This window comes from Sycon ciliatum, chromosome 2 (genome assembly GCF_964019385.1).
Source record: "Sycon ciliatum chromosome 2, ocSycCili1.1, whole genome shotgun sequence".
Classification (NCBI taxonomy): Eukaryota; Metazoa; Porifera; class Calcarea; order Leucosolenida; family Sycettidae; genus Sycon; species Sycon ciliatum.
The window spans coordinates 50,055,310-50,078,347 of record NC_088644.1 but is presented as its reverse complement, the minus strand read 5'-3'; the positions used below and the strand labels follow the sequence as shown (position 1 = coordinate 50,078,347).

General features: G+C 46.4%; 3 protein-coding genes across 3 annotated transcripts in view; 1 reads left to right on the top strand and 2 right to left on the bottom strand.

Annotated features, from left to right (window-relative positions):
* The window catches only part of LOC135810351 (zinc finger CCCH domain-containing protein 11A-like), a 126,406-nt gene that overhangs the window by 54,845 nt on the left and 48,523 nt on the right, over positions 1 to 23,038 (bottom strand). The window lies entirely within an intron of this gene.
* Positions 704 to 7,210, top strand: LOC135810350 (uncharacterized). The gene is made up of 7 exons (XM_065323839.1): positions 704 to 932; positions 2,556 to 2,729; positions 3,798 to 3,957; positions 4,321 to 4,679; positions 5,202 to 5,502; positions 5,940 to 6,051; positions 6,525 to 7,210. The coding sequence occupies exons 2-7, from the start codon at positions 2,556 to 2,558 to the stop codon at positions 6,676 to 6,678; spliced, it is 1,260 nt and encodes a 419-aa protein (XP_065179911.1). The 5' UTR covers positions 704 to 932; the 3' UTR covers positions 6,679 to 7,210.
* Positions 17,172 to 21,921, bottom strand: LOC135810985 (sialidase-like). Its single transcript, XM_065324354.1, has 6 exons — positions 21,716 to 21,921; positions 21,002 to 21,360; positions 19,590 to 19,934; positions 18,769 to 19,105; positions 18,219 to 18,330; positions 17,172 to 17,745 (listed from the first exon to the last, which is right to left on the bottom strand). Exons 1-6 carry the CDS (start codon positions 21,858 to 21,860, stop codon positions 17,592 to 17,594), a joined length of 1,452 nt encoding a protein of 483 aa, XP_065180426.1. The 5' UTR covers positions 21,861 to 21,921; the 3' UTR covers positions 17,172 to 17,591.

The following is a 23,038-nucleotide window of genomic DNA, read 5'->3' as shown; positions in this document are numbered from 1 at the left end:
CATTTTGGAGCTCGTGCGACGCCCCCATCTACATGTACATGTAATCGACGATTTTCCACACAACTATGAACGCTGTAGAGCTTCCTCTAGCCGCGCAAGCCAAAACGTCACGTTGGCTTTCCACATCAATTAATCATTAGAGTGCACCGGCTCTGTAAATTATCAGTGTGCTCAATAATGATTCGAATAGAGCTATCTTTTACACGGCACAGAGCACCACGCATTACAACGAATGATCTACAAGTACTTGTACAAGTACACGTAATTCGCGCTCAAGGGGTTATAATAATAATAATAACAATATTAAAATTAACGAAGGTGAGTTTTAGGTCGCAAGTACCCACGCAAATACACACATCCAGTTAACTGAGGCACTTGTAGTTCCTTGGTCCTTTTTATTTATTTTTAAATTATCCTTGGCTGCACATCTGAGTGCAGACCTAATGCTTACATGTTCCTCTTTTTTTTAGTATTATACGCCTACGACCTCTTCTACACGTAACTAATGACCCAAAGGCAGACCACCTATCGTGGGGTCCTTCACATTGAAGCTCCAGTCTAGTGTCATAGCGGAGCGCCCTTACAGTTATACCACACGCCGACGACTGTGCTGCCAACCACCAGCCGCAATGTGACGTCACGTAGCGTAGGTACATGTATATAAACCCTAGCTTTGCTACAGTCTCCAATTAGTTCTCCAGGATCAGTGTCTGTCACCGGTTGGTTTTCTAGCGCCTTCCCTCAAACACCTTGCTTCCCACCAGAGATTGATTATTTGCGTGCCTGAGTAAGTTGCCGTCTTCCAACAGATATCCGAATCAGGTTCTCTCTGTATAGATCCCTCTAGCGCCTTGCTAAGTATCGTCCTTGCCGAAGAGTTGGGATTTATTCGATTCTAGGTGTGAAGTCGGCCGCGAATTGTGAAATTTACTGTAAGTATCTGTTTGTCTGTCTTCCTTCTTTCAAGCTGTTTGTCCTATATCTCTATCTGTACCCCTTGTCCTCTTTCTCCCTCTCTGCCTTCCGCTCTGTTTTTCTCTCTGTTCCCCTTAGCCTTTCAATCTTTATTATACATTCCCTCTCTGACTATTCTCCCTTTGAGTTTCTCTCTCTCTAAGCCTCTCTCTCTCTCCCCTTTCTCTCTCTCTCTCTCTCTCTCTCTCTCTCTCTCTCTCTCTCTCTCTCTCTCTCTCTCTCTCTCTCTCTCTCTCTCTCTCTCTCTCTCTCTCTCTCTCTCTCTCTCTCTCTCTGTCTTTCTCTCTCTGTGCTTCTCTCTCTCTTTTTATCTCTCTCTCTCACACTCTCTCTCTCCCTCTTTCTCTCTCTCCTCTTTTTCGATACTCTCTCTCCCCCTTCCTAGCGAATCTCTCTCTCTCTATTTCCCTCTCCGCCTTTCTCACTGACTTTTTCTCTTTCTTTCTCTCTCTATCTCTTTCTAACTCTCTCTCTATCACTATCTCTTTCTTTCCCTCTCTCTCTCTCTCCCTTTGTATTTCACTCTCTCTGTCTCGCTCTTGGTCTCCCTGTCACTCTCTGTGTCTCTGCTTATGTCGCTTTGTCTCTGTCTCTCTGTCTCTGTAGCTCTCTCTCTTTCACTCTCTTTCTCTCTCTTTTCCCCTCTGTATCAGAGCTCTCATTGTCCATCACGGACCGGAGACCACCTGTCCCTTATTCCAATATCTAGTAGTGTCTGTTTGGGTCCTCTCGCACGCATATCTGCTAGTGCAACAAGAAAGGACTGAGGAAGCAGCTAGCGTTCCAAGTGAACAGTTTACCTTCGTGTTGACTCAAGCTAATGACTTAGGTCCATCAGAGATCATACCAGTCACTTGTCATCATGGTCATGACTAAGGAATTCAGTTGTGGCCAGGAAAATGCACACTCGCAGGGTGAAAGCTGCGAGGCCAAACAGAAATGAGTGTGTCTAGCCGTGATCAAGAAACGCTGAGTTCTACCGACAACATTGATTAGCTAGGCGCGGCGAATTCTTGTTGATGCCAGGACCCCAGTCCACCAGTACCTCAAGGACATATCTTGGTCGACATGCACCAGCGGGTTGAGAAAAATGACCAAGGTGGCTTGGAGAAAGGACGTCTTCTCGGCGTGTCTTTGCCGGCATCAAACAATAAGATTTGCTTTGGCTCTAGCCTTTCGCTGTGCAGACTTGACCAGGGAGTCGTACAATACCAGTAATTTAGGACTCGACTGAACATCGTGTACATCGATCAGCATGAACTAGGGTGCGTAGCCGCTATGACTGCACAAACTCTGGTTTCGGGGGCATCGCCATATTTTCAAAATGAAGGTCGATGCTTATTGAATTTTGTATGGTCGTGGTGAGCCATGAAATTGGAAATATAAGGAACAAATAACACGACTGGATACAGGTACTTCTGCACATCTTACGTGAAAAATTGAAAGGAATATCTTGGCCCAAACCGGAGTCATGAGGCTACAAAACTTACATCGACAGTTCCATCTTGCGCCACATTTTTTTATAATGTTGTCGTTGAATCATTTGTGTTTCTTTTCAACAAATAATGTTTGAACAACAGATGGCTCAAGTCGGTAATGATTGCTACTTCTTCTACTACTCGAGCTGCAAGAAGGGACCCGCTTGTCCATTCCGACACAGTGCACCTGCACTTGGCAAGGAAGACGTCTGTCAAGATTGGGCCAAAGGAAGCTGTATTGTTCCGAATTGTGCACGTCGCCACATGGGAATACATGTAAGTAAAGCGAGCCTGTGTGGTTGCTTTGCCTGCACACTCTCTTGCCTTTTTTTCTGGTGGGGTCCAGAAACTGACCGTGGTTGGTCCCCTGGGCCATGGGGAGGGAGAAAGATCCAAATGCGATCAGTATGATTGTGTAGCACGTGGTGTGAGCTGCCTTTGGAGTGAAAAACTTGCCAGCGCCTTCTAGGTTTAGCCCGGTCCCATAGCTCAGTGGTTAGAGCATGGCTCATGACAAACAAGGTCCCGGGTTGGAGTCCTGGTGGGTCTCGCGATTTGTTTCTCTTTTCAGGCAGTTAACTTCCCCAACTGATCCCTTCAATTATTATTATTATTATTTGAAACTCGGATGTTGAGCCATAAATAAATGTAGAAAGGTAAAGGACATTATGGATACGAGTTTAGAGTAACTCTCCATCTCTGTAACTGGATACTAACGTTATAATACAGTCAGAAAGTGCAATAGCTAGGCACAAAACTGACAAGAGTACCGAGACATTCGACGTCCTGACACCTAGCTTCAACACATCTCCGTAGCGCTAACCGAGCGCCTTCCAACTTGGAAGGTTCAAGGTTATGAAAAGACCAAAGAGGGGAAGGCAAGTGGAACGAAAACGAGCAAAAGCCACAGTCCCTACGGAACAAAGAATGTCGATTGTTACTGGACGATTACGAGACCAGTACGATATTTGACAAAGTGGTCTTACTACAGTTCGAAGCAGCAAAGCAGCACACCACCCAACTTGGGTGGGTCATAAATAACGAAGATAAGTAAAGAAAGGGGAAGCTTTGCGAAAACGAATTGTACAAGCCGAAAGCCAAACTCCTACCGTAAACCTCCTGCATGACATTGTGATGGACTAGTTGACTACAAAACAAGTTGTTTCACACGACGTTCGAATATTCAAACAATCAGCTGATGTTTAAGCCAACTCTGATGTATTTTGGAGCCGAGGGAAAAGCTTACCAGGCCGCAAAAACGAGCTGATTTGGGGAAAGTCTAGTGCGTGGTGATGCATGCTGAGTCTCTTTGTTTTCGATGTGGTCTTGGTGACTGTGTTGCAGAAAGACCGTGGCCGCATGCCATGCTACTGGGAGTCTCAGCGAGTGGGGTGTACCAAGCCGTTCTGCCCATTCAAGCATTTGAAGCCCCGTCCTGATGCGCCTCTTCAAACTGGCCAAGTACAACTTACTACGACTGCACCCCAAGGAGATACAGTCAAAGGTAAGAATTTGCTGTTTGCTGTAAGACTGTACTTAGCCCTTTTGCCAATGATAGCGTGTTTATGAGGTGCTTTTTTGAGTACATAGAAATCTGCACCGCAAAATGGCTGCTACACTGCTTTAAGTTGTATGAAGCAAGAAGGCCCATTTCACCTGAATAATTAATATAATAAAACAAACATGTTACACGTCCTTGGTACGGAAAAGGCTGCGGGAGTTGCGTTTTACCGGTTACTTGCGTACTCTTGCTCGTGGTGAGCGCAATGTTGCTGGATGTGGCGTATCCACACTGCTTGCCAAGCATCAAGACAATCCATCAAAGGCATCATTGATGCTAACCCTTACTGTCCTATCTACTCTTTAGGTGGACCAGCGCAGGTGCTTCCACCTGATTTCAAGTTGCTGATAGCCATACCGGATGACAGCAGTGCACAGCGCAGCGCTACCATCCGGACTATTGGCAATTCTAAAGAAAGACTGCGACACGCCCGAACACAAGGGGTTTCCACCGACTCAACTGCCGCTGACTCCAGAATGGATATGAGAAGAGCAACTCGAGCAAGAAGCCGATACCATTGGGTTCATGCTCGCGATCAGCTAAATCAACAGCATAGATCTGAAACTGCAAGGCGTGGTCCAGGTGCTTTGTTACCCACGAAAAGGAAAGCATCTGTTCAGCAAGAAGTCCAAACAAAGCCGTTAGCCAAACGACGCAGGCCTGAGGTACTGTATCCATGTACATCCATTGGTATATCAATGAATGAGTTGTGTGTGCGTTCCTGTGTGTGCGTTCGTGCGTGCGTTCGTGTGTGTGCGTGTAAGTGTGTGTGTTTGATTGTGTGTGTGTATGTGTGTGTATGTGTGTATGTGTGTGTGTGTATGTGTGTGTAGGTGTGTGTGTGTATGTGTGTGTGTGTATGTGTGTGTGTGTGTGTGTGTGTGTGTGTGTGTGTGTGTGTATGTGTGTGTGACTGTGTGTAACTGTGTGTGATGTGTGTGTGTCTGTCTGTGTCTGTCTGGCTGTCTGTAACTGTCAGCGCATGCATAACTAACAACTATATTCACTGCTTTATAGTGCTTCGTAATATGTGTAATGTCCTGCAGCTGGTTTACATGTTGCACTGCCTTAAATCATCAGCCGATGCAAGGCCTCTCAGATGTTTTACATTTCTCTTTTTCTCTCTCTTTTTCTCTCTTTCTCTCTCTCTCTCTGTTTCTGTCTCCATTCTTCCGACGGCTTTATAGCCTGTTGCTGTTCCAGCGTCCCCACAACCGTCCACCGCTGCTGGTCTTCGCATCAAGTCTTTAGATGAAATCCTGGCTGAGAAACGCAAGCATCACGAGACCATAAGTGACAGCACTGTATCTGAAGAAGACACCTGTCAAAGAAGACCGGCCGATTCAACCCGAAAGGAATCACCATCAGTAGTTTCCAGTTCAGCAAGCAAGAATGTATGTAGTCCAGTACTGATTACTGGACCTACCAAGAGTTCCACTCCAGCGACACCACCTGCTAAGATAACAAGACTCAGCAGTCATTCTTCTGGTAAGTTGCATTGCTGATCCTGATATTAGAAATGTGCTTGAAGACATTAATTTAGATCTGTTGTCCTTTCCTGTGCCTTTTCATAAGCGATACCTTTCTCTTGTTGTTTATATGTGTGGCCCGGCTTGGCATTTACTGTATGGTCTTTGGGATATCTGCTAAACCTCTCGTTACATGTGGATAGTGAGTTCTGCTGCCTTCTCGTGTAGCAAGACTATTTGCTTCAACACGGCTGTAGTGTGCTACAATACAGTTTAAGGGCTTTGCAAATAGTTAGCGTTATTCCTGACGTAGGGGTTGGTAGTAGGTGATCTTGCGTGTATGATATGTATGTTCCAGCATTCTATGGCTAATGAGATGCTATAGTCTGGCTTGATCCATTGTAAATATATTAATTAATAATATGATATTCTTGCTTCTTCATCTGTACTATTCAGCTAAGAATGAAAGCCCAGCCACTACGAAGGTGTCCCAAAGTGAAGGAAGTGAAGTTACTTCCACTGCTGATACTACTACTATGAAGTCCGATGCCAAGTCTGAATTTGATTGGTAAGTGCTTGTTACGGGCTAATTCTCATCACACTGTGCCTTACATGCCATGCGTTAATGTGTCCGAGTTTTCACACTGCACATTTCTGGATTCATGCCGCGAATCAAATTTGCATGGATGCAGCGGATTGAATTTTCCGTATTTCATAGGCAACTGTATGGTAGGTCTGAACTACTCATCGCCGACCGCTTTAGAAGGTGCATGTGCACTTTGATCCTCCAGGGTGATTGAGGTCCTATGGGTGTGAAAATTTCAGTCTACCCGAGTCCCATGCTAGACGTAATTTTTCTTTTAATATTCCGTCATTTTTGGGATTTAATTATAAACATGAGTGGTGCAGGTATTACTACTGCAGTTACAACATTGTAGTTTGAGTAAATCACATCCAAGACATTCCCATAGCAGTATCTGAATGTCCCTTCGTATTGTCTTACCGGCTGTAGATAACTTCTTATTCTTTTGACTGTTCTAGGCTCGATGACATCGACCTGCTTGATGACGATGCATTTGAGAAAGCGATGAGAGAATTTGTTGGTGACGTAACCTACGTCGACTTGAATAAGCCAGACCTTGACGAAACAGTCAACAGCGCCGATCTACTCCTGGAAGCGGAGCTGATGATTTAGACTAAGAGAACTGTTGTGTATTTCCACATTACGCAGTGTGCTCACCATTTGCTATGCCTACATCATGCCTAATCGCCATTGGGGATATACACCCGGTTTTTTCCCTCTCTACTGCGTCCGTCGGCGCGAGGGTTTTTTCCCGGCTGGCTCGGTCCAGGAAAATTAACCTGACGGCCCCAAGTGGTTTTGCGTCATGCCCTATTTCAGCTATCCGCTGGCTCACTTATTTGGGCATCTTCGCCTAATGCTTGATTCTTATTACTAATAATGCTTTGAGCGCTGCTTGATATATCAGCATATAATGCTAATTTGAATGCTCGCTTTTCACTTTCTCGCTGTCTGTGTTGTGCAGAATCATGTGCCAACCTTTACTACATGTACATTGCATTGTCTTTTCATTCCGTACAATGCAAACATATATTATTATTATGGTCATATTTTCGACAACGCTGCTCAAACTTGATATGAATCAACTCACTTATTCCGAAGCCACATTCTGCCAGTCTGCAATAGGTTCTGGCACAGCCCAGAAGTTGACGTTGCTTTGAAGGATGCTAAGGAAAGGTGCTTTCCCGGCTCCTAGACAGCAGAATACTTGTACCAAATTGGAATGAGTATAACTCAGACAAAGAACTGAGGGTAGAGAGTAATCAGTAATGCTAGATCGATATACAGTCGTCCCTCTCTAATCCGGCACTTGTTTATCCAGCACCCTTGCAAACCAGCACACTTTCTGGCAAACGGATTTTTTCAGTTCATTTTCTACGCTTTAATCCGGCACTTGAATTCCGCCTCCAGCAGCGATTTTCTGCAACAAATCACTCAAACTCTACATAATTCGATTTTCTAATCCAGCAGTTGTACATCGCAGACTGTCAGGGACCATTGTAACAAACACAACATACACTTAGGAATATACCATGCCAGTACATAGGATATTCCTAAGTGTATAACTTATAGACCTGCATTCCACAAAGTACTTGGTTTGACACAGAAAATCCCTACGTTTTGACGTACGACACAAACATGTATGATAACATCTGGGCCGGGTTGGAGGGCAGGATTTCATAATCCAGCACCCTTGTTTATCCAGCAGAAAATGCCGTTGCAAAAGGTGCCGGATTAGAGAGGGATGACTGTATAATTATATATATGAGAGAGTCATGCTTACCAATATTGCCCTCGATAGCTACTTTCTTAACGAGATTCGTGGGCTGCATGCGTAGGTCTAATGAGAACGGAATGCAGTAAAACCTGTCAAGGCGACCACCTGTTCTAGAAGACCACTGCAACCAGGACCAATGGGTGCTATTTCCAGTCAATTGACCCTGGACAAGGCGACCACCTGGTGACAGAGACCACATTTTGAAGTTCCCTTATGCGGTCGTGTTAGACAGGTTTCATTACTACGCATAGGGGGCTAATGCTACCATTATCAGTAGAATTATATACTGGTTTTAGTGAACTAGCACCGCCGAGCACAAAAGTGGCATAATTGCAGCAAACTGGCATTATGGGTGCTTTTGATGCCGACTACTGAACTAACAGACTAGCCAAAACTGGTCACAGGTGCAGTCCGCAGCGCTCTGAGGCGTGGTGTCTCCAGCAACATATGAATCATGGACTCCATCTGTTCCCATCTATCTAGCTATATCCAGCACTCCTACAATCTACATGCTTGAAGTACATGTATGTACCTGTAGGTGAACATGGTTCAACATGGTTCAACATGGTTCAACAAGGTTCAACATGGTTCAACATGGTTCAACATGGTTCAACATGGTTCAACATGGTTCAACATGGTTCAACATGGTTCAACATGGTATGCTTATCCAATACTAGGCGAAAATCTGGCAACAATGATGACTGTGATTGTGTTGTTGCGCTGGTCAAAATGCTACAGAGTACAGTATTCTTGCAAGCTAGTCAGCTACCACTGCAGTAGCTACTACAGTGTATTACAATACCTTCTAGGTTTGACTCCCACTGTAAAACGGTAAACTTCACCGCACAAAATGATGGCTATTTTGAGTGAAAAAAAGTGATATTAGCCACCTTAGTAGTAGTAGTAGTAGTTGTAGTAGTAGTAGTAGTAGTAGTAGTAGTAGTAGTAGTAGTAGTAGTAGTAGTAGTAGTAGTACTACTACTACTACTACTACTAGTACATGATCACCTGACGCCAGACCAGCGATTCTTGGTGGAGATAGCTGGTGAGAAGGGCGTGTCCTCCTGGCTGACTGTTGAACCAAGGTCCGCCCATGGCACAACACTTAAGAAATCAGATTTTCGAGATGCTGTGGCCCTTCGGTACGGTCTACCGCTTGATGGTCTTCCAACGAACTGTGTATGCGGAGCTAACTTGTCGACTGACCATGCCATGGTGTGCCCTTGTGGTGGCTATCCCACCGCAAGGCATAATGAGATACGTGATCTCATCGCTGAGCTACTCAGAAGTGTAAGTCCCGATGTGGCAATCGAGCCCAACCTTCTCCCATTTGGTGGTGAGACATTGGCATGGTCAACATCTAACCGATCCCAGGAAGCGCGGCTTGACGTCAGGGCTCGTGGCTTTTGGACGCGGCAGCAGGAGGCCTTCTTCGATATCCGGGTAACGCATCCCAGGGCCACCTTGCTGTCTCGTGAAAAAGCCATGAGCCAATTGGAGCGCAATGAGCGGGAAAAAAAGCGGCATTACGCAGAGCGAGTGAATCAGATCGATCGGGGCACATTCACCCCTCTGGTATTTGCGACCAACGGCATGATAGGGAAGGAGTGTTCCGTGTTTTTGAAGGCATTGGTTGGCCGTATTCTAGAGAAAAATGCTGATTTGGTGTATTCTGTTGTTGTCAATCATTTGCGATGCCGTTTGTCATTCTGCCTACTTCGCTGGTGTATCACCTGTTTACGTGGCTCTAGGTCCTCCTATCGCTCTAAGCGCTCGGCGAGCTTTGTGAATGACTGCCGTGTGCTCTCTAGGGCATAGTTTTTCGTTGTCATCATCTCGTATAATGTCAAAATGTGATCTAAAGTTTGTTTTCCGGTGTCCTGAAGTTTTTTTCTTTTGTATGAATCTCGGTTTCATTTCTGGCGGTGTTCAAGCAGTTCTGGTTTGGATGTTTTTCTTTCCTTTTCCTTCCCCTTTTTCATGTATAAACATTGCTGTTGCCATTAATATTTGTTATCTTTCTATTTTGTTACAATTTTGCTGTTCGCCTTTTGAATTCATTGCCCTCCTTGCATTCACATCTTCATTGCTTTGTGCTTTCAATAAAAACACATTTCAGTAGTAGTAGTAGTAGTAGTAGTAGTAGTAGTAGTAGTAGTAGTAGTAGTAGTAGTAGTAGTAGTAGTTATTATTATTATTTTGCTTGTTCGCGTTGGCATCAACCTGCATAAAGCAGGTATATAGCCTTCGCTTAAGCTGCCATAAAAAAGAAAGCTCATCCTAAGCGAGAGGGCTAGAGGGAAATATAACGATAACGAGATACAGAATACAAAGAAATCCAATGAGTTCAACGTACAATTCAAAAAAAGAAAGAAAGGAAAGAAAAACAGAGCCGAATCTACCGATTGATCCATCAATCGACAAAGGGGACTAATCCGTTAGTGTTGCAAAGTAGAAGCTGATTATAGTTGCAGATCTCCAGGCCAGGGCCAGCATATTGCCGATTCTGGATAGGTCTCCGCAGCATTTGATGTGGTAATTATCATAATGTTTGATAAAATTGTTAGAGTATCTAGTATCTAGAGTACCAAGTAGTAGTAGTAGATTTTATTATTTTACTAGGGGAGTCCCAACAGGCGTTGCCTTTTTACTGGGAACCCGAGGTGAATTTTTACTATGTTTACATACAGAGTAAGAGACGGGGCCTGACGGCAGTCAGTGGGAAGAGCATTCCATCTGTCTGCCGCCAGGAAAGAAATAGAACGCATGCCATATTGCGTAGAAACAGGCGGAAGAACTAATGCGCGCTGTGCCTGGCCGCGCGTGCGAGCCTGGTGTCCAGGCACAGCAGCCCTAAGCTGGAACAAGGATTGGAGAAGGGGACTAGCAAGATGTGGGGTCAAGCAGCGGTACACGAAAACATAGAGTTTAAGATTTGTGCGCGGTTCAAAAGAATAGAGATGATATTTGCGGAGAACAATTTCAGTAGACATCATACGATCAAACCCAAAAACTTTCTTCATTGCTATGTGACTGACCGTCACGATTTTATTGAACAGGGTGGCGCTGAGACAGTGCAGATAAGCGTTACTGGCATAGTCGAGAGTCGATTGCACAATGGATAAATAGAACGTCCTCTTCGCTTCAGGTGTTAGGTTTTTTCGGCCATGTCTGAAGGCGGCACACCGCACCGCAGACCTTCTCGACTTGCGGCTGGAAGGTGAGATGCTCGTCGATGAGTAGTCCGAGATACTTCACGGTGGCTGCAGGGGTGAGGGGCTTGCCTTTACAAACTAGGGGGATTGGTAGATGCGGCACAGGTTGGCGTGGGCGCCGAAGGACCAGGAACTGCGTCTTGTCAGGGTTCATGAGAAGTCCTTTGTCATCAAGGTAGAGCTCCAGAGCGCTAAGGTCATCCTGAAGCTTTCGCAGCATGACAGAGAGGTCCGTTCCAATGACGAAAAAGGCGATGTCGTCGGCATAGAGCTGAGAAATACTGTTCCGAACAATCTGTGGAACCTTGCGGATGTAGACGCAAAAGAGGAGGGGGCCAAGGACGGACCCTTGCGGAACTCCCCTGGTGCAGGGCACAGTCCCACCACGCTCCCCATTGACCACGACTTGTTGACTCCTGGAGGACAGATAGTCCGCGAACCACTTCAGCACCGAGCCGCCTAGCCCTACGTCAGCCAGCTCGTTGACCAGTTGTTGATGCTGTACACGGTCGAAAGCCTTGCTCATATCTGCGAACAGTATCGCGCATCGCTGGCCATTGTCCAGTGCTCTTGTCCACCTGTCTATGGAAACAGCGAGGGCATCTTAGCAACTGTGCTTTGGACGGTACGCAAACTGCTCCAGCGGCAAGGCGGACAGCTCTGGGTGGTCACGGAAGAATTCAGTAATCTGCCGGTGGACAACCTTCTCCAATATCTTGGAGGCAGTAGATCTTCCTTCCACTTTAGTTCTAGTGACGTGATTTAGCGGGAGCGATCAGGTATGGATGATGACGGACGTAGTTGGGATGGCGACAAGTCTTATGAAATGGGCCAAAATGCCTGAAAATGTGGCAGAGTCGGAACAGTGGGCTGAAATTGAACCAGAAAAAAATCAAAAATCAAAAGGAGCGGGAATATCGCGCTGAAGATCATTTGAGCAGATCTGAAAGTCAACGCAAACTAGGACAAGAGTGAGTCAAGGATAATCTACGATGGTGCGTATCAGCCCTGCCGCTAGAGTTACGGAGTTTCCTCAAGAGTTTCTGACGGTCTCTACGGGAAAGTTGTTTTGTTAAGCCTGAGTTTATCACCTTGTAATGATGCCAAGGTGATGCAAAAAAGGCAAAACGCCTTTTGAAATGCTTCGGAGCGACATTGCCGCAGTAAGCAGCAGAAGGTGGCAGACATAGCCAAAATATCGAAAAAAGGTTTAGCATCTGCTTCGTCATCGGCTTCTTCCGGTTCTTCGGCGCCGCCAGCAGTTGTTTGGAGGCCTGGACTAGGTTCCGAACCTGTGCGTTGTCTGTGGGGTCCGGTAGGCCTCGCACCTTGTGCGACCAGGCCAACGCGCAAATAGCGGATGTTATTGGTGACGCTGTCCGTGCCTCCTGGAGCAGCTTCACGACATACAAACATATGTGCCAAGACTCGGCTGGTACGCTCGGGATCTCTTGACTGCTAGCCCACTCTTGCCAGCGCTGAAATGTCGACAAATACTTGGTCACTGTTCCCGGTGCCCTACTCGCCAACATGACTTCTGGAATCTTCCTGGATAGGTTCACGAGCTCCTGGGTTGGCTCCACTTGAACCGCCCTCAGCTCTAGGCATGAACACAAGATCATAACGTGAGGCGCCTGTCAACAGAGTCATCAGCATTAGCGTCGGCTTCCGCATCTGCAGCAGCTATCAGCATCACTTGAAGAGCATTATACAACGGCATCAGCAGCAGCGTCTGCCGAGCCCTGAGGGCTACAACATCGTCATCGGCATCACCAGCAGCAGCATCCGTCCACCCTGCGGATTATGACATTGTCAGCAGCATCTGCCTCCTGCCCTGCAGGCAATGGTGTTCCCTGAACACCAACATAGGACAATGCCTCTTGCACCGTGCACTCACATATGCTCGCGCCACAAAACCACAGCAATCGTGTCAGTACGCAAATCAGCAACAGTTATTCTTCATGCACACTCTTAAAGCCAGCATTTCTGTATAATATTGCTTGCCCCCCCCCCCCCCCCCCAGCAAGTTGTAAGGGCAGGTACCTTCCAGAAATGTGTTTTCATCATGGGGTAGCACCAAAACTCCTTTTACAAATTTCCAGCTTTGCCTCCCATGTAATTTTGGCCACCTATCCACTGACACCCACTTAGGCACGACCAGTGTGCCATGGCCGCAGCACATTTTTAACATACTCAAAACCCTGGGTATTAGGTGGAACGGAGGTGTAAGCCACACCGTTTCCATTGACCAATCAACCGTAAAGGCATCGATCGCATAACATCCCGGATTCCACCACCTTGAACAGAAACGCTTTAACTGTTTCGTCCTCAGACTCGCAAAGCAATCTAGCGTATGGGGACGCTCGATTTGTTCAAAAACAGCCGGGTTTAGCCACCAATCATCTGTGTCAACTATTTTCGAATAGTAGTCCGCCAGTTCATTTTGTTCTTTGGGAGCCCATTCGGCAATCAGGCGGATTCCGTGCTTCATGCACACCTGGAGGATTCGCATGGCCTCCCTTTGCAAATGCTCCCTTCTGCTGCCCACCTGGATAATGTGCACAGCTGCCTGGTTATCGCTTCTGTGAATGCAGATACCTCCTTCTAGTTTGTGTGCTAATGATTCAAGCACCAACGCGATTGCTCTCAATTCTCTCCACGTGGAGCTTCTTCGGTCATTCAAAATCTCATTGGACCACTCTCCTCTGGCTACCTCGACTGCACTGCCTCCTACTAAAAATCCGCCCCAGCCAGAGTCGCTCGCATCGGACCAGGTCAGGACCGTTGCCTTTGGGCAGTTTTTCCAAAATGGTTGGCCGTGCCAGTCTTCAAAAACCGTGCTCCAAAATTCCAAGTCGCACCTTGCCGCATCCGGCCATTTCACTGGGGCGTACCAAGAACTCCTAGACAATATCATGCTGTAGAATGCCCTGGTACGCAGACGGCAAATTGGCCCGAGCGCAAGCGACATAGACAACAGGAAGCCGGCTAGCCTCGCCACTTCCCTCGCGGGTGGCGCTGCTAGACCGCTCAACCGTGCTAGGCACTCTTTAAGCCTCGCCACTCTGCGCTCTGTCGCAAAAATTCGACCCTCTTTGAGGTCAATGCACATGCCTAGCATTTCGACCGTTTGTGATGGCTCCCACTGGGATTTTAGTTCATTGGGCACAAACCCAGCTCTCAAGAGATCAGCTTTCATCTGTTTTGCCACCACCTTTGCCCCTTCGACAGTTAGGCCTTGACGGATTATGCTAGCATAATTTTTCGCATAATTCCTACCAAAATCGAATAATCGCATAATTCGAGGCAAATTGCATACGAATCGCATAAAATTGTAATAATCCGCCTGTTCGCATCAAATTCCATACATCGTACATGTTCTACAAGTACAAGTAAAAGTAGATGCACTAGGAATTTGTAGGTTTACGACTCCCTTGATAACATGTCCAGCCCACTACAATCAGTGATGGTCGTAGCTAGGTCGGACGGTGCGTTGATCCCGTTGAACTTTTGCTACTACAGTACAACGCCCTCTACAAAAAAATTCCCCTGTTACTTTGCACAGAACCATTATGCATTAGCAGCATATGTGAGCATAATGCGGCATAATAATAACTTTTAGCATAAAAATAGCATAATTCTGCATTTTTTTCAGCAATGCGAAAAGCATAATTATTTTCACGAAAATATTAGCATAATCCGTCAAGGCCTATCGACAGTAGAGTGCCTACCAGACCCGTCGTCCATGTAGAGCTGACATCTTATGCCCAACTCCCTCCAACGCCGCAGTAAAACACGTGTCACTTTTGTGAAAACATAAGGAGCCGTGGAGAGGCAAAACGGTAACACGCAAAATAAATAGGTTGTGATAGTTCCCTCCGCATTAAACCACTTAAACCCCAAGTACTTTTGATGCTCCTGTGCAATTTCAATGTTGTGGTACCCGCTTTTCAGGTCAAAAGTAATCACGTAGTCACCCTTTTCGTAGACTCTTGCGACTGTTTTCAGGTCTTCCATTTTGAATATAAATTTCGCCAGATAAGTAGTGACGTACCTCAAATCCAAAATGAGTCTTAACTTTGTTCCATTATTTACCACGCCTTAAGGGCTGCAAATCACTGCCTCCTCACTCTTGACCTCCTTTATGCACCCTCTTTCCATCAAGTCTCTAATTGAATCTGTGACAAAATCAAATTGGCACTGAGCGCTACTGTGATTTTTTACAGTTTTCGGCCTTGGTAGCTGCACGAACGGGAGTAGATACCCTTCACAAATGATCCTTAACACAAATTCGGATGCCCCCATAGTTTCCCAAAATGGCTTGCACCTAACTAAACTGCTCACCACCACCCCTTGCCCCTCTAGTTCCCCTTGATCGTCAGATTCACACATGCCCGCCACGCACCCCTTGTCAACGACACTCAGCACCGAATACACTTCATCATCTATTACATCAGGGGGGAGTCCGTCCGCACAGCCCTCAGAGCTATTTCTGAGCGGCTAGCTTCTGGCAGAAATTGATGAAGTGGCCTGGCTCGGCGCAACGGAAGCAGACTTTGGGGCCAGGCTGGATGGGGTTTCTCCCCGGTTGCGTCCTTGGTGCCTCGCTGGGCCTAGAAGGTGACTGCTGTTGTGGTGGCTGCTCAGCCCCTCGTGCGGCTGCTTTAGGGGTGACCACCCCGCCCCTGCCGAACCTGGATGGGATGCCCACCCCCCCCCCCCCCTCCGAAAGGGCCACTGCACGGCCGCATTCAGTCTCTTGCTCTTTTCGGCGGAGGTCACAATGCTGAGGATTTCCCCTCCCTCCACAAATTTGTTCGCCACCTCTAACCCATGGGTATCGGCGACGGCGAGCCACTCTTGCCTGTCCTCTAGAATGTCCTCTCCTTTCTTTAGGTTTTCCGTTGCGCTCCTCAGCCGGTCGGACTTCAGTGCCCTCCGCATTTTCTCCAGGCGCTCCTGGAGCCGGGCGTTTACTGCGTGCTGGTGCTCATACGCCACGTTCCTCCATTTACTGGGGCCCGTTGACGTAGCACTCGAGCGATGGCGATGACGGCGAGCCTTCTTGTTGGAACTTTTTGATTTTTTGAATTTTTTGGACCTGGATCTCCGGCTCCTTGGGCTGGGTGACCGCGATGCACTGCTGGCACTCGACGATGATCTAGATGATGACGACGACGATGGCGACGATGACGACGATGACGGAGAACTTCTCCGTCTGCGACCTCTGCCGCGTGGGGATTCCGGGGCCCTGGCCCTTTCGACCTCGATTTGGGCCTCGAGCAGCCTGATGCGAGTTGCCTGCTCCTCCAGGCGTGCCGCCGCCGCATGGACTTCGATCGCGTTCCGCTGCGCGTCAGCCTGCAGTCGTGGGGGTTCTGCGCTTGCAACACGACGGGTCCTTTTACGGGAGGCATGTTCCTAAAAGGATCCTGAAAGTACGTTGAAAAAACGGGATCAGAAATACACTACACTTGCAAAGCAAGAAGAAAAAGAATGCCGCAGCCGGGGCGCATGCTCCTAATATCTCGCATATGGGAGCAGCAAATGTTACGTCATGCAAAAGAAAGACTAAAAAGAACTACATTCTCGTTTCTTTCCTACGTCAGCCAACGAGAAATGAGGCATAAACCTGTCTATCACGACCGGTCAAAGGACCTTCAATATGTGGTCTCTGTCACCAGGTGGTAGCCTTATCCAGGGTAAACTGGAAATATCACCCCTGGGTTCTGGTTGCAGTGGTCTTCTAGAACAGGTGGTCGCCTTGCCAGGTTTTACTGTATTCCGTTCTCATTAGGCCTACGCATGCAGCCCACGAGTCAATAGCGATCGAGGGTAATATTGGTAAGCATGACTGTATCTTATTGATCTAGCATTACTGATTACTCTCTACCCTCAGTTCTTTGTCTGAGCTATACTCATTCCAATTTGGTATTCTGCTGTCTAGGAGCTGGGAACTCAACGTTCCTTAGCATCCTTCAAAGCAACTTCAACTTCCGGGCTGTCTCAGAACCCATTGCAGACTGGCAGAATGTGCCTTCGGAGTAGGTGAGTTGATTCATATCAAGGTTGAGCAGCGTTGTCGAAAATATGACCATAATTATATGGGCGCATTGTACTGAATGAAATGACAATGCAATATACATGTAGTGAAGGTTGGCACATGATTCTGCCCAACACAGCCAGCGAGAAAGTGAAAAGCGAGCATTCAAATTAGCATTATGCTGATATAACATTATGCTGATATAACGAGCAGCGCTCAAAGCATTATGAGTAATATAATCAAGCATTAGCCGAAGATGCCCAAATACGTGTGCCAGCGGATAGCTGAAATAGGGCATGATGCAAAACCAATTGGGGCCGTCAGGTTAATTTTCCTGGACCGAGCCAGCCGGGAAAAAACCCTCGCGCCGACGGACGCAGTAGAGAGGGAAAAACCGGGTGTATATCCCCAAAGGCGATTGGGCATGATGTACGCATGGCAAATGAGGAGCACACTGTGCACTCTGACAATACACAAAATTTCTCTTAGTCTAAATCATCAGCTCCGCTTCCAGGAGTAGATCTTCGCTGTTGACTGTTTCGTCAAGATCTGGCTTATTCAAGTCGACGTAGGTTACGTCACCAACAAATTCCTTCATCGCTTTCTCAAATGCATCGTCATCCAGCAGGTTGATGTCATCGAGCCTAGAACAGTCAAAAGAATAAGAAGTTATCTACAGCCGGTAAGACAATACGAAGGGACATTCAGATACTGCTATGGGAATGTCGTGGATGTGATGTACTCAAACTACCATGTTGTGACTGCAGTAGTAATAACTGAACCACTCATGTTTATAATTAAATCCCAAAAATGACGTAATATTAAAAGAAAAATTAAGTCTAGCATGGGACTCAGGTAGACTGAAATGTTCACAACCATAGGAACCGAATCACCCTCAAGGATCAAGGTGCAGATGCAGCTTCTAAAGCGGTCGGAGATGAGTAAGTCAGACCCACCATACAGTTGCCTATAAAATACGGAAAATTCAATCCGCTGAATCCATGCAAATTCAATTCGCACCATGAATCCAAAAATGTGCAGTGTGAAAACTCGGACACATTAAGTAATGGCATGTAAGGCACAGTGTGATGAGAATTAGCCCGTAACAAGCACTTACCAATCAAATTCAGACTTGGCATCGGACTTCATAGTAGTAGTATCAGCAGTGGAAGGAACTTCACTTCCTTCACTTTGGGACACCTTCGTAGTGGCTGGGCTTTCCTTCTTAGCTGAATAGTGCAGATGAAGAAGCAAGCATTTATAATTATTTAATATATTTACAATGGATCAAGCCAGATTATAGCATCCCATTAGCCATAGAATGCTGGAACATACATATCATACACGCAAGATCACCTACTACCAACCCCTACGTCAGGAATAGCGTTAACTATTTGCAAAGCCCTTAAACTGTATTGTAGCACACTGCAGCCGTGTTGAAGCAAATGGTCTTGCCACACGAGAATGAAGCAGGACTCACTATCCGAATGTAACGAGAGGTGTAGCACATATCCCAAAGACCATACAGTAAATACCAAGCCAGGCCACACAAATAAACAACCAGAGAAAGGTATCGCTTAAGAAAAGGCACAGGAAAGGACAACAGATCGAAATTAACGTCTTCACGCACATTTCTAATACCAGCATGCACTAGCAATAAAACTTACCAGAAGAATGACTGCTGAGTCTTGTTATCTTAGCAGGTGTTACCGCTTGAGTGGAACTCTTGGTAGGTGCAGTACTCAGTACTGAACTACATACACTCTTGCTTGCTGAACTGACAACTACTGATGTGGATTCCTTGCTGGTTGAATCGGCCGGTCTCCTTTGAATAGTGGAAGACTGACTATCGGCCGGTCTCCTTTGACAGGTGCCTGCTGCAGATATAGTGCTGTCACTAGTGGTCTCATGGTGCTTGCGTTTCTCAGCACGGATTTCATCTAAAGACTTGATGTGAAGACCAGCAGCGGTGGACGCTGGTGGGGTCGCTGGAACATCACCAGGCTATGGAGCAGTCAGAAGAATGACAACAGAGAGAGCGAGAGAGAGAGAGAGAAGGAGATAGTGAGAGAGCGAGAGAAAGAGAGAGAGAGAAATAGGGACAGAGAGAGAGAAAGAGAGAGAGAGAGATAGAGACAGAGAGAAAAAGACAGCTAAAACAGCTGAGAGGCCTGGCATTGGCTGATGAATTAAAAAGACAGTGCAACACGTAAACCATAATCCGCAGGACATTATGATGACGCACCTTAAAGCAATGAATGAAGTTGTGAGCTTTATTTGACACATAACTAGCGCAAAGAACTAATGGCACCTTTCCGGAAAACAAAATGAAGAAAGCAAGCCATGCACAAAATGAATAGTGGTGCACATGCAAGCTTCACTTTCAGGTTTGGTGCAAAGTTTGGTCTTGTAGTGTTGAGCACTGGTGTGGTCAGTAGCATTGGTGGTACTGCAACAGTTACTTATTGTACATGTAAGCAAGTAGTACCTTTTGGGTTGCTTTTACAGGCAGTCGCTTGGTGCTGGCATGCACCTTAGCCCAGGGTTTTCTTCTCTGTTCTTGTTCTGTGTCCTGCTGAAGCTGCTGCTGGAGCTGCTGCTGCTTGGAAAAGCGTTTGGCTCTTAGCTCCTTGACGGACAGCCCACTGGACTGAAGAGGGCACGATGGTAGTGTCTGGCTTTGAGCAGATGATGATGTCTGCCTTTGAGCAGATGATGATGTCTGCCTCTGAGCAAATGAAGATGGCATTGACAGAGGCTTCTTGGTGAAACAATTTGTATGACCAATTTTATTCAGCGACTGAACTTTGAATGTATCCTCCTTAACTTCCACCTGCAATGAAAAGCAACATAAACAGGACAGGCACAGAGCCACGTACCACCGGCAAGAAGAAAAAGAACACCTGACGTCATTTTAAGGTTCAATAAGCACCCAAATCAGCCACACACAGAGAGGAAGAGATGCACACACGTTTACACAGTAACTCAAGAACGCAAAATAAATATTGCAAAGTAACCGCCAGTGAGGTTGAAGATCTGCAACTAAAAGATTAAGGGTGAAACGACCGGGATCCTCAAAGGACACCGCCAAAGTCGTCAACAAAAAGGATGGCATATGAATCTGTTAACTTTCAGCACCAAGACATACATATCCTTGCATGTGTCCGTCAGAAAGAAAGGATTAGCAAGTTGTGCTCTAGATTTATGTCTGCAAAAATGAAATATTTCCTTTTCATAAATGAAGGCAATGCCACTATAAGAAGCAAGCATATTGTTGCATGCATGCGCTGACAGTTACAGACAGCCAGACAGACACAGACAGACCGACACAAATCACGCACAGTTACACCCAGTCACACACACACAAACATACACACACACACACACCTTTGACCTTTGACGCCCATCGCCGGAGGGGATGATAGCAATGCTACGGCAGAAGCCATAGCAACTTGGGCTGGGATTGCACCATTCAACAGCTTGCAAGGCTGAAGAATTGCCCGTCACTATTCAGCCTGGCCTACACCATACAGCTATTTGAAGTGATTTTTTCTGGCCAGTGAATCCCTATTTTTGGTCTTTTTCATGTTTTTCCCGCACACACATCACACCACATCCTCCGGCATGCACTGGCTGTTGGTAACCACCCAGGAGAATGAAAGAAAAGTCAGGAAGAGTCTGAGAAAGAGAAGAAAGACGTGTGTGACCATATTCGTCGGGAATCGAACCCGCAACCTATCGATTGGAAATCGCTGCACATACCACTGCACCATATGGGACACACACACACACACACACACACACACACACACACACACACACACACACACATACACATACACATACACGCACACACAACTCATTCATTGATATACCAATGAATGTTCGCAGTTATAGTACCTCAGGCCTGCGTCGTTTGCCTAACGGCTTCGTTTGGTCTTTTTGCTGAACAGATGCTGCCCTTTTCGTTGGTAACAAACGAATTGGACCATGACTTGCAGGTCCAGATCTATGCTGTTGATTTGGATGATCGCGAGCATGAACCCAATGGTATCGGCTCATGGCTCGAGTTGCTCTTCTCATATCCATTCTGGAGTCAGCGGCAGTTGAGTCAGTGGCAATCCCTTGTGTTGGGGCGTGTCGCAGTCTTTCTTGAGAATTGCCAATAGTCCGGATGGTAGGGCTGCGCTGTGCATTGCTGTCACCAGGTATGGTTATCAGCAACTTGAAATCAGGTGGAAGCACCTGCGCTGGTCCAGCTGCAGAGTAGATAGGACAGTAAGGGTTAGCATCAATGATAGATTGTCTTGATGCATAGCAAGCAGTATAGATACGCCGCATCCAGCAACATTGCGTTCACCATGAGCAAGCGTACGCAAGTAACCGGTAAAACTCAACTCCCGCAGCCCTTTCCGTACCAAGGACGTATAACATGTTTGTTTGATTTTCCTAATATTTCAGGTGAAATGGGCCTTCTTGCTTCATACAACTAACAGCAGTGTAGCAGCCATTTTGCCGTGCAGATTTCTATATACATAAATAAGTACCTCGTACACACGCTATTATTGTGCACGAGGGCTAAGTACAGTCTTACAGCAAACCGAAAATGCTTACCTTTGACTGGATTTCCTTGGGGTGCAGTCGTAGTGGGTTGTAATTGGCCAGTTTGCAGAGGTGCAGCAGGACGGAGCTTCAAAAGCTTGAATGGGCAGAACGGCTTGATGCACCCCATTAGCTGAGACTCCCAGGAGCATGGCATGCTGCCACGGTCTTTCTACAAGACAGTCACCAAGAGCACATCGAAAACAAAGAAACTCAGAATGCATCACCGTGCAATAGGTTTCCCCATATCGCGATTTTATCGCCTGATGGGCTTTTCGCTCGGCCCAAAAAACGACCAAAATTCATCAGATTCGGCTGAAAAATCCGCTGATTGTTTCATTATCGGCTGCAAAATTGGAATATACTGGGCTCAGGTAGGGTTGGAACGATTGTGGATTTTCACCTTTCTATTACTGTTTAGCTTAAAGGTGGCGCTACACCTTTCTGGCACCTTTCAGAGGGTCAAAATCGAATTTTGACCCCATTTTCGCTTCCAGATCCTCCGGGTAGGTCACAACCGCACATCCTGAAGTGAATTGCTTCAGTAGTTTTTGAGATATGGACTTTCAAAGGCCGCTATTGTCAAAAATAGTAATTGTAAATTCAAAAAATTCAAATTTTAACGCAGTAGAATTTACATTACACATGTTTTGCATATAACTTTGATTTCGCTGGCATTTTAGCGATGAAACTTCGCGGAAAGGCTGAAAATCTCCCTGATTTTACCTTGCTGCGTCCCACGCAGAGCATCGGCATCAGCAGTGCCAGTGCGCATGTCACCATACACAGTGCGCATGTCGTACTTCAAATTTTTGGTAAAATTTTTATACCAGCAATCTCCAATCTCAGCAATCTCCAAACTGTAGCTCTTTATCAGTTTAGCTGCTTTGTTGGCTTTCATCTGTTTTGTGGAACCTTCCTTGATCACTATGGGCAAGAGGCAATACGTAGGCCGTCCTGGTCGTCCAAAGAAGCGCAAATTCCATGGAAATCAATGCGCTAAATAATTTAATTGTCGAGTGAAATTACGAAAATTGTCGTGGCAGAGGACTCTTCTGTGTTGCCAGAAGATAGGGATGATGCCGAAGTTCAACAGTCTAATTCTGGTGAGAGTGAGACATCTAGTGGCAGTGACAGCGACAGCTCTGGAGATGACCATGATGATTACCTGACGACCGGGAGCCGAATTATTTATTTAGAATGTTTACAAAATTTACTTGCTGATAGTGCCTGTTGCTCAGCGTGCCATGGCACCCTTACACTATGTGAAGTACGTCGTGAAGGATTGGATTCAACTCTATCGCTGGCCCGTGACAGCTGCGAGGCTGAAAGCCG

What these genes read in the sequence shown, in the direction of transcription:
- LOC135810350 (XM_065323839.1), top strand. Translation starts at nt 2,556, where the DNA reads ATGGCTCAAGTCGGTAATGATTGCTACTTCTTCTACTACTCGAGCTGC. An exon ending in CCAAGGAGATACAGTCAAAG is followed by an intron (nt 3,958 to 4,320) that starts GTAAGAATTTGC and finishes TCTACTCTTTAG; the next exon opens with GTGGACCAGCGCAGGTGCTT. An exon ending in ACTCAGCAGTCATTCTTCTG is followed by an intron (nt 5,503 to 5,939) that starts GTAAGTTGCATT and finishes TGTACTATTCAG; the next exon opens with CTAAGAATGAAAGCCCAGCC.
- LOC135810985 (XM_065324354.1), bottom strand. Translation starts at nt 21,860, where the DNA reads ATGCCATGCTCCTGGGAGTCTCAGCTAATGGGGTGCATCAAGCCGTTC. An exon ending in CCAAGGAAATCCAGTCAAAG is followed by an intron (nt 21,361 to 21,715) that starts GTAAGCATTTTC and finishes TCTACTCTGCAG; the next exon opens with CTGGACCAGCGCAGGTGCTT. An exon ending in GCCAAGTCTGAATTTGATTG is followed by an intron (nt 17,746 to 18,218) that starts GTAAGTGCTTGT and finishes TGACTGTTCTAG; the next exon opens with GCTCGATGACATCAACCTGC.